The sequence below is a fragment of the Garra rufa genome, chromosome 10 (genome assembly GCF_049309525.1).
Source record: "Garra rufa chromosome 10, GarRuf1.0, whole genome shotgun sequence".
In the NCBI taxonomy this organism is placed as follows: Eukaryota; Metazoa; Chordata; class Actinopteri; order Cypriniformes; family Cyprinidae; genus Garra; species Garra rufa.
Window position 1 is genome coordinate 43,430,958 of NC_133370.1, and position 9,952 is coordinate 43,440,909.

The 9,952-nt window shown below is 37.4% G+C and overlaps 1 protein-coding gene across 1 annotated transcript; it reads right to left on the reverse strand.

Annotated features, from left to right (window-relative positions):
• Positions 1 to 4,821: 4,821 nt before the first annotated feature.
• On the reverse strand, positions 4,822 to 9,443 carry fam78ba (family with sequence similarity 78 member Ba). The gene is made up of 2 exons (XM_073849713.1): positions 8,264 to 9,443; positions 4,822 to 6,192 (listed from the first exon to the last, which is right to left on the reverse strand). The coding sequence occupies exons 1-2, from the start codon at positions 8,596 to 8,598 to the stop codon at positions 5,670 to 5,672; spliced, it is 858 nt and encodes a 285-aa protein (XP_073705814.1). The 5' UTR covers positions 8,599 to 9,443; the 3' UTR covers positions 4,822 to 5,669.
• Positions 9,444 to 9,952: the final 509 nt, after the last annotated feature.

Sequence of the window (9,952 nt, forward strand, 5' to 3'; positions counted from 1 at the left end):
ATGAGGTGAGGTATTAATCAGATTACAGAGAAGAAGGAACCCCATTTGATCTATTCTACCCTCGTCTAGATCAGTGCTCCAAGCTTTAGACGTACTGCATGCATCTCGACTTCCAATGAAAACTTTCCTTTGAAAGTGATTTTAGGAAAAGCATCAAGCATGAATAAATGCTCTGTTAGATTTAAGAGTTAGTCGTTATTATTTTCTGTTATATGTCCAGACAGGATATCACACCTCGTCATTTCCAAATCCAGTGCATAATAAAACAATACAATTCACTAAATTAAAAGCATGCAAAGAATGAGTAAAACTATCAAGTCATTTATAAGTAGTACATTTAGTAGTAAATTTAGCAGTTTTTATGAAAGCATTAGCCACACACTTTGTATTCATGTTGGTGGTTTGTTGGTCCCTCAACAGAACTGTTCACTCCAGAAAAAGATGACAAAACCATGGTCTAAAAGTTTTTTTTTTGTTTTTTTTTTTTTACATTTGATTTCCTAGAGCTCACTTTGTAAAAACTGACTATCATCTGCTAGCTTTATATAAATATTTATTTAAATATTAATTTGCATTGCATGCCAAGACTGCAATTTATTTTATATTATATTATTGTATTTACAGTTAAAGTCAAAAGTTTACATACACTTTTTCGAAATAAGAGGATCATACAAAATGCATGTTATTTTTTATTTATTACTGACCTGTCCAAAAGTTTACATACATTTGGTTTTTAATATTGTGTTGTTACCTGAATGATCCCTTGTTTGTCCTGAACAGTTAAACTGCCCGTTGTTCTTCAGAAAAATCCTTCAGGTCCTACAAATTCTTTGTTTTTTTAGCATTCTTGTTTATTTGAACCCTTTCAACAATGACTGTATGATTTTGAGATCCATATTTTCACACTGAGGACAACTGAGGGACTCATATGCAACTATTACAGAAGGTTCAAACACTCACTGATGCTTCAGAAGGAAACACGATGCATTAAGAGCAGGGGGTGAAAACTTTTGAACGGAATGAAGATGTGTACATTTTTCTTATTGTGCCTAAATATACATTTTTTTTCATTTCAAAAAGTTGAATGTGAGTCCCTCAGTTGTCCTCAGTGGATCTCAAAATCATACAGTCATTGTTGGAAAGGGTTCAAATACACAGAAATGCTGGAAAACCAAAGAATTTGTGGGACCTGAAGGATTTTTCAGGACAAACAAGGAACTCATGAACACCTATAAGTAAACACACAAAAACAGCTGTGGATCAAGTAACAACACAGTATTGAGAATCAAGTGTGTGTAAACTTTTGAACAAGGTCAGTTTTATTAATTAAACTATTATTTTCTCTTGTTGACTATATGTTAACATCTTATATGTGAAATATGTAAATAAAAAATAACATGCAATTCGTATGATCCGTCTTATTTTGGCAAAATAATGAACATTTTGTAGATTCTGCAAGGTGTATGTTAACTTTTGACTTCAACTGTACTTCTATTATTGTGCCATTTTTTTTTTTGTATTTAAACAGCCCTGTCATTTTCCGAGACAAAAAAAACAACATTATTTTTAAAGTCCAAAAACTATCGCAATAAGGGATTTAATTTTACATAGACAAAAATTTTGGCCAGTTTTCATAAAAAGTCAGTCATCCTAATCAAAAGCAACCTATTTTACAATTTTGTTTGTAATATTGGCTAAATGCTGCATTAAGCACCACTGACCTTAAAGGAGTAGTTCACTTTCATAACAACAATGTACAGATAATGTACTCACCCCCTTGTCATCCAAGATGTTCATGTCTTTCTTTCCTCAGTCGTAAAGAAATTATGTTTTTTTGAGGAAAACATTTCAGGATTTCTCTCTTTATAATGGATATGTATGGCGCCCCGAAGTTTGAACTTCCGAAATGCAGTTTAAATGCAGCTTCAAAAGGCTCTAAACGATCCCAGCTGAAGAGGAAGTGTCTTATCTAGCAAAACGATCGGTTGTTTTCTAAACAAATTTACAATCTATATACTTTTTAACCTCAAATGCTCGTCTTGTCTCATCTCTGTGCAGCGAATGTGTAGTCAGTAGAATCCGGGTCAATGCAATTAGGGGATGTCTAAAAACTCCCATCTCCTTTATGTCTTCAACGTCAGAATCGTCCTACAATGCTGTTTTTACCTTTTTTTGTTAAGGGCGTTTGAGTTTCTTTGTATGTTCACTTTGTAAACACTATGTTGGTACTTTTGCAGTGATACAATGCAATTTTGAAGTTAGGGAAGAAAACGAGATGGGGTTATTCGACAGACCCTAACTGTATTTAGAGCCTTTTGAAGCTGCATTTAAAGTACATTTAAACTGCTTTTTGGAAGTTCAAACTTCAAGGCGCCATACATATCTACATTATATGTAGAGAAATCCTGAAATGTTTTCCTCAAAATAAACATAATTTCTTTACGACTGAGGAAAGAAAGACATGAACATCTTGGATGACAAGGGGGTGAGTATATTATCTGTGCATTGTTGTTATGAAAGTGAACTAATCCTTTAAGAGGGATAGTTAGCCAAAAATGAAAAATCTGTCATGTACTCACACTCATGTTTTTCCAAACCTGTATGACTTTATGTATTTTGTTCTGTCGAACACAAAAGAAGATATTTTTGTTGTGTTAAACCCTAGTAACATTCACTGCATGGACAGAACGGTTCGAAATATCTTGTGTCCCACACACAAAAAAAAAAAAAGTCATGCAGATTTGAATTAAACAAGCACAGAATTTTCATTTTCAGGTTTGCTTTTTATCCCTTGAAAGGTAAACCTGACATTTGTAATGGAAACTCAATTTCATCTGTGTCATAATTACCCAAGGAGTCTCAGTGGGAGAGGACGGAGCGAGACAGCTTGAGAATAGAGAGAGGGAGACAGGGACGTGGAATGGCACAGATGGAGTGTGTATGGCATGTGACTAATCTGGTGAATGCCTATGGTGCAGCACCCACTGCGTAAACTCAAACGGACTCGTGTGCGAGCATAAACAAACTCCTATCGACTCGCCGGTGCCAGGACGTGATTGGATGAACGACCCCACTGCATCCTCCACATTTCTGAATACGCTCCACCTCAACGGGCGGACGTCTTCATGCCGTCTTTTTCATCTTACGCCATGTAAAAGATATTTGCTAGCATTCGAAGTCACAAGTCTGATAGAAGATTTAAAGAGTTTTGCTGGTTGTCCTACAAAGCAAAAGTGTAACTTTCCTGCTGGACCTGTGGTGACCTCTCTTGGTTCTTTTGACGCCTTCGCTTTGTGTTGTATGGGACCAAACATTCAATCTTTGTCATGCATCATATAGCATCTGTCCTGAAAGTTTAGGGTCTTGTTGCCAAAAAAAAAAAAAATGTAAGGCTCTTAGTAATAATTGTAAAGATATTACCACTAAGGGTTTTCTAAAAGGAATAGTTTACTAAAAAATGAAAATTCTGTCATCATTTACTCATCTCATGAGTCATGACGAAAATGTACCTGTGGGAACTTTTTTGCAAGACCGAAAATACATAGCGCCATATACGTTTTGTGACATATTCAATGTGAAATGTCCACTGACTGGTGCTAAAAGAGTGTCCGTTTTCCCCCTTAAACAGATGAACATACATATGGTTTGTTTTATGTGTTGGTTTTGTACATCACCAAAGTTTTGACTTAAAATGTCCTTTAAGTGGCGCTATAACTCTAATGCTTTGTGAGGTTGTAAAATAACGTACCATCTGCACTACACCTAAACCTACCCGATAGTATGAACAAAAGCGAATGTGATGTGAAAATGCAATCGCAAGCATGCCATTTTATCTTGCTTTTTGAGTTTTCAACTCTTTCATCATGAGTCCGAGGATTCGTACCCAAGGATTTCACATCCTAAGTTCGATTCCGTGCCGGCTGAGCTAGCGAGCAAGCTTGTTATGTTCAGAAAGTGAAACATATGGAGTTGTATTCAACTGTTTACGAAAAAGATTACAAGTGCTCACTGTATCACCGCCTCTAATGTTCATTACTGTTGGAAACTGTAGTGATATCTGCTTATTGGTATGTATTTCGTGTCTTGCAAAAAAGTTCCCACAGGTACAATTTTGTCATGAGTTCAAGTAGACTTATCCTCATGTCATTCCAAATTTGTTTGACTTGTTTGATCTTCTGTGGAACTCAAATGAAGATATTTTGAAGAATATATTCAGCTGTTTTTGCCCATATTATGAAAGAGTGAGGTTTGACTTTTGTTGACATTTGCCATATTTTATGTAGTCTATGTATGCATATATGTTTAGATTTGCATAAATATATTTAGTATGCATAAATATTTAGATTTGGGAGTGAATCAAGTCTTAAATTTTCATTTAAAGTGATCATTCAAGTCCAGTGGAGTGTCTTGGTGTCTGAGTTTCACTGATTAAAGAAAAAGTTCACTTCCAGAATAAAGATTTCCTAATAATTGACTCATCCCCATGTCATCCAAGATGTTCATGTCTTTCTGTCTTCAGTTGCAAAGAAATTAAGGTTTTTGAGGAAAATATTCCAGGATTTTTCTCCTTATAGTGGACTTCAATGGTGGCCAACGGTTTGAAGGTCCAAATTGCAGTTTCAATGCAGCTTCAAAGGGCTCTACACCATTCCACCCGAGGAATAAGGGTCTCATTTAGTAAAAACATTGGTCTTATATATATATATATATATATATATATATATATATATATATATATAAGATATATATCCTCCTAAGATATATAATATATATCCTCCGATGGGAAACTGCAGTTTGGACCTTTAATCCATTGGCCACCATTGAAGTCCACTATATGGAGAAAAATCCTGGAAAGTTTTCCTTAAAGCAGGGGTGCTCAACCCTGTTTCTGAAGATCTACCTTCCTGCAGAGTTCAGCTTCAACCTTGATCAAACACACTTGAATCAAGTAATTAGGATCTGAAGGAGCACTTGATAATGTGTTTGATCAAGGTTGGAACTGAACTCTGCAGGAAGGTAGATCTCCAGGAGCAGGGTTGTGCACCCTTGCCTTAAAGTACACAGATGAAGAACTAACCGCATGTGACCTTTAAATATAATTTTTTTTTAAAGAAAATGACCAATCATTTCATTTTATTCCTCGGCTTGGATCATGTAGAGCCCTTCGAAGCTGCATTAAAACTGTAATTTGGACCTTCAATCCATTGGCCACCATTAAAGTCCACTATATGGAGAAAAATGCTGGAATGTTTTCCTCAAAAACCTTAATTTTTTTTGTGATTGAAGAAAGACATGAACATGAACAAGATTTACATTTTTGGACCCCATTTGCTTTCATTGGACAAAACCAGCTGGAACATTCTTCAAAAGATCTGCTTTTGTGTTCTGCAGAAGAAAGACAATCTTACGAGTTTGTAACAACATAGGGTTAGTATATTTTCATTTTTCAGTGAACTGTTCTTTATTTTTAGGGGGTTTATTCCAACTGGTACATTACTCAGTCACTCCAGTAGTGATTTGATACCCGACCAAGTACTTTGAAGTTTAAAGGTAGTAAAACTTCCAGTTCAGAGCAATTGAGAAACCCAACAAAACTGGGAATCCACAGGGCAATCCTGTGTCCAAACAGTGCATGCAGTCTTCTATGTTCTATAGGCACTGTTAAAACCCTATTTGGGTGGTATCACCACGAGAGGTTGTCCTCTTCTTGGCCTCCACATTAGCACCTGGGCATCGTTGGCATTGGGCCTGCCCAGTGCATTGGGTGGGATAGGCTCATTGTTGCTGAGAATGTGTGGCTGTTCCTGATGTGGTCGTCCCATCAGTTTGGCACGAGAGCCAAGAGGCATAGAAGGATCCACCTCAATGTCCACACGCATACGCCAGCGCACCGTCTGCAGAACGATACGCTCTTTGGTGTCTGCGTTTAGCGCCACCAGCCAGGTGATGAAGCTCTGGTCTCGGGTGATGTGCGTGAGCATGGGCGTGTTGCTGTTGCTGATGGGCACCGCCCAAGTCACGCTGGGGTAGAAGTTGTCGTTCATGCTCACCGTTAACCGGGACGGCTTGGATGTGGGGCCTGAGAGGGTCACTGTTTCAGTTGTGTTGCCGTACCAGGGATAACTGACGCCGTCGGAATCGCTTATGGCCTTCACCCGTCCTTCTCGAAGCTCAGGTAATTCCCAGCTGGACCTGCGGAAGAGAAAGAAGGCGAGCGGTCAGGACGAACAAAAGAGGCACGAGTCCAAAGAGCGGCAGTGATTTAATACATCAAACTGGCGAGGTAGGTGAATAGAGATGGCGAAGGTGGGTGAGACGAACTGTTTAGTACAAAGTGCCTCATACAAAACAGTGATTAAAAGACACAGGCTGTGAATGAAATATTCATAAATGTGTTTTTTTTTTCAGTTAGCCTGCCTACTCATTTTAATTATCTCTTTGTAAGCTGTCTCTGTCAGCTTCTTTCCTACTCTGATGGTCTCCTTGATGATCCTGTATTTTAGGGTTAAGGTTAAAGCTCGATTTGGGCCTTGAACAACAGAATTATACTCAATTTAGGTCATGGTTATGGGCTACACGACCAGTCAAAAGTTTTTTAATGTTTTTTAAAGAATTCTGTTCTGCTCACCAAGCCTGCATTTATTTAATACAAATAAAATACAAAATCTGCAATATTATGAAATATTTGTACTATTTGAAATAACTGTTTTCTTTTTGAATATATTTAAAAATGTAGTTTATTCTTGTAATCCGAGCTAAATTTTCAGCATAATTACTACAGTCTTCAGTGTCAAGTGATCCTTCAGAAATCATTCTAATTTGCTGATTTGCTGTTCAAGAAACATTTCAATTCAGGATTCTTTGATGAATAGTACGATCCAAAGATCAGCATTTATCTGAAATAGAATGCTTTTGGGAAAGAAATGATAGAAATTCATACTTTTATTTATTAAAAGCGATGATAAAGACATTTAAAAAAAGATATCTATTTTCGATAAATGCTGTTCTTCTGAACTTTCTATTCATCAAAGAAACCTAAAAAAATTCTACTCTGTCATTTTCAACATAAATCAGAATATTAGAATGATTTCTGAAGGATAATGTGACTGGAGTAATGATGCTAAAAAAATCAGCTTTAAAATCATAGGAATAAATTACAATTTAAAATATATTAAATAGAAAAACTTGTTTTTACATATAGAAAACAGTAAAAATATTTCAGAATTTTACCGTTTTTGCTGTATTTTGGATCAAAGTGCAGGCTTGGTGAAAGAAGAAAACATTTCAAATGTTACTGTTCTAAAACTTTTGACTGGTAGTGTATATCTGAAATGTTTATTTCAAGACAACAAAAGATCTACAATCACAACCTACTTGGCAAAATCAGTCAATACATTAGGGTTGGGTGAAATGCTGAATTGAAGAATTGGCTGCTTTTCAGTTCATGAGAGTAAGTTTAAAATGAACTAGGCAGATCTGACAAAAAGTAGAAGTGAAATGACAGAAAGTGCAATTTCTTCAAACATTCTCTGAATTCTATGTCCATAAACCTTAAAGGGATAGTTCAGCCAAAAATGAAAATTGTGTGATTAATTACTCACCCTCATGTCGTTCCAACCCCGTAAGACCTTCATTCATCTTCAAAACACAAATTAAGATATTTTTGGTGAAATCCAAGAGCTTTCAGACACTACTTTGGGTGTGCAAACAAAACAAAAATAACAACTTTATTCAACGCTTCCTTCTCTCCCAGCACAGCCCTCTGCCAATATCGACGCATATGCAATTGCATCTATATATCTTCATTTGTGTTCTGAAGATAAACGAGGTCTTACAGGTTTGAAACGACATGAGGGTGAGTAATTAATGACAGAATTTTCTTTTTTGTGTGAGCTAACCCTTTAAAAGCTCACAGCTTTTTTAACTTTTTCCAAACTTTGAAACAAGGCTTTATTAAGCCGATATGTAAAGTTTACCTTTTATAGAGTTTTTGAATTGGATTGGAGTTCTGCACACTGTTTGCTACTTTGTATCTAATTTGAGATGTGAGAATTCTCAGTTATTGCACACAACAGATTCTACAAAGATATCAAACTGCACAACCTGATACTCACTTATTTGTCGACACCATGACCACAAACCCAACAAAACGACCAATAAAAGTGAAAACCTCCAACATTTTGTGTCAGTTTACTATCTCTCTCATGTTACACACATTGAAACTGGAGCTTACCATTGTTTGTTTGGTTTATTGATTACTCACATGCCAATATCACCATATGTGTTGAAGAACTCCATTTGGGTGCACGCCTGAATCCATCCCACAGTCCACGTTTCGTTTCTGGGAACCGGGGGCATCACTATCCCGGCCGATGCTCTGAAGTACGGGGTCTTGTATCGCAGGACAATGGGCGAGTTCTCTTCAATGATGGTCGGGCATTGGTCAATGGAGGCTGAGACCTCATAGACCACTATGTTCTCCCGGCGGATGCGGGGCTTGCAGGCGATGCTCTGAATGCAACCCATGGTCCTGCTTATTAGGGGTGTCAATGTGGCCAATGACAGAAAAAGGAGGATGTATTTAAGCAGTATATTCATTGGCACTTTTTACATCCCTTGAAACGCTGACAGATCCTCGTCTTCATTTCCAACTCAGGATATTCTCGATTGGTGAAAGCACTAGAAAGCATGTCTGCTATAAAAACATGTTTTGATGCATTTGAGAGCGCTCGGGTGTTGTTCTAGCGCATCTTTGAGACAGATGAAGAAGTGTAACGGGAACACGGCGGTGTTGTGGAACTGAGGGTGTGTGGATGATCCGTGTCGCCTGCTCCTGAAGCGCCGGAGTGCCGCACTGCCCTTGATGCTCGTCCCCAGCAGATGTGATCCGGCCTCCACCGAAACGGACACCCGGTGTGCGCCTGTTTGCCGTCCTTCTTCCAATTCACGCGTCCGGCTGTAGCTCTGAGCCCTTTGATCCTGGTTTTTCTGCTGGGCGCGGGCATGTCAGTGCTGAAGAGGGAGCCGGTGCTGCATAGAGAGTGTACGTTGGTTATATTTCCTCTAGGTGAACGACCTACCCAACATTTTGTTGATGCGGCTCCTTTTGCAAAAGGGGAAGCGACACACACACGGATCCGGCCAAGGAGGGATTCAGTGCATCTGATTTACAATGCAAACTTGGCTCAGCTGTGCAACGTTTAAAAACGCAATGCCTGTCGTGGCCATCACTGGACTAATTTTGTGTTTTTCCTTTGTGTGTTTCCATCCCTTACGTCCATAGCGAAGATACCCTGTGCAAATTCTTGGAGAACACAAAGATGCTGATGTAAATAATAATAATAATAAACACAGCGCATGCAATCCCACTGCAACATTATATAGCGCAGTGATTTTTAAATATATTCCTCCAATGAAAAACAGCAGAGCATCTTAACGCAGACATGTGCTTATATGGTCGCTGTTCAGTTGCATTGAGGTGCTGATCAGGGTTGCCAGATCTCGCGAGATAAACAAAACCTAGATTAAGTAATGCTAAACTGCAACTTCTTATTTTGTAAATGGATTAATAAACTCTGGATAAGTGAAAATTCATGCTTATGGATACAGTATTTAAAATGAGCATTATATTTAGTGCAGTCAAACGAGTAACCGCGTCCATAATAATATGTTTGTATACACATACAGTATATATTTAGAAAATATTTAAATGTATTTACATGTAAATATTTTTGTGCTGTCAAATCGATTAATCGCGATTAATTACATCCAAAATGTATATATGTAAAAATGTAGGAAATATTTACATGTACAGGTCCTTTTCAAAAAGTTAGCATATTGTGATAAAGTTCATTATTTTCTGTAATGTACTGATAAACATTAGACTTTCATATATTTTAGATTCATTACACACAACTGAAGTAGTTCAAGCCTTTTATTGTTTTAATATTGA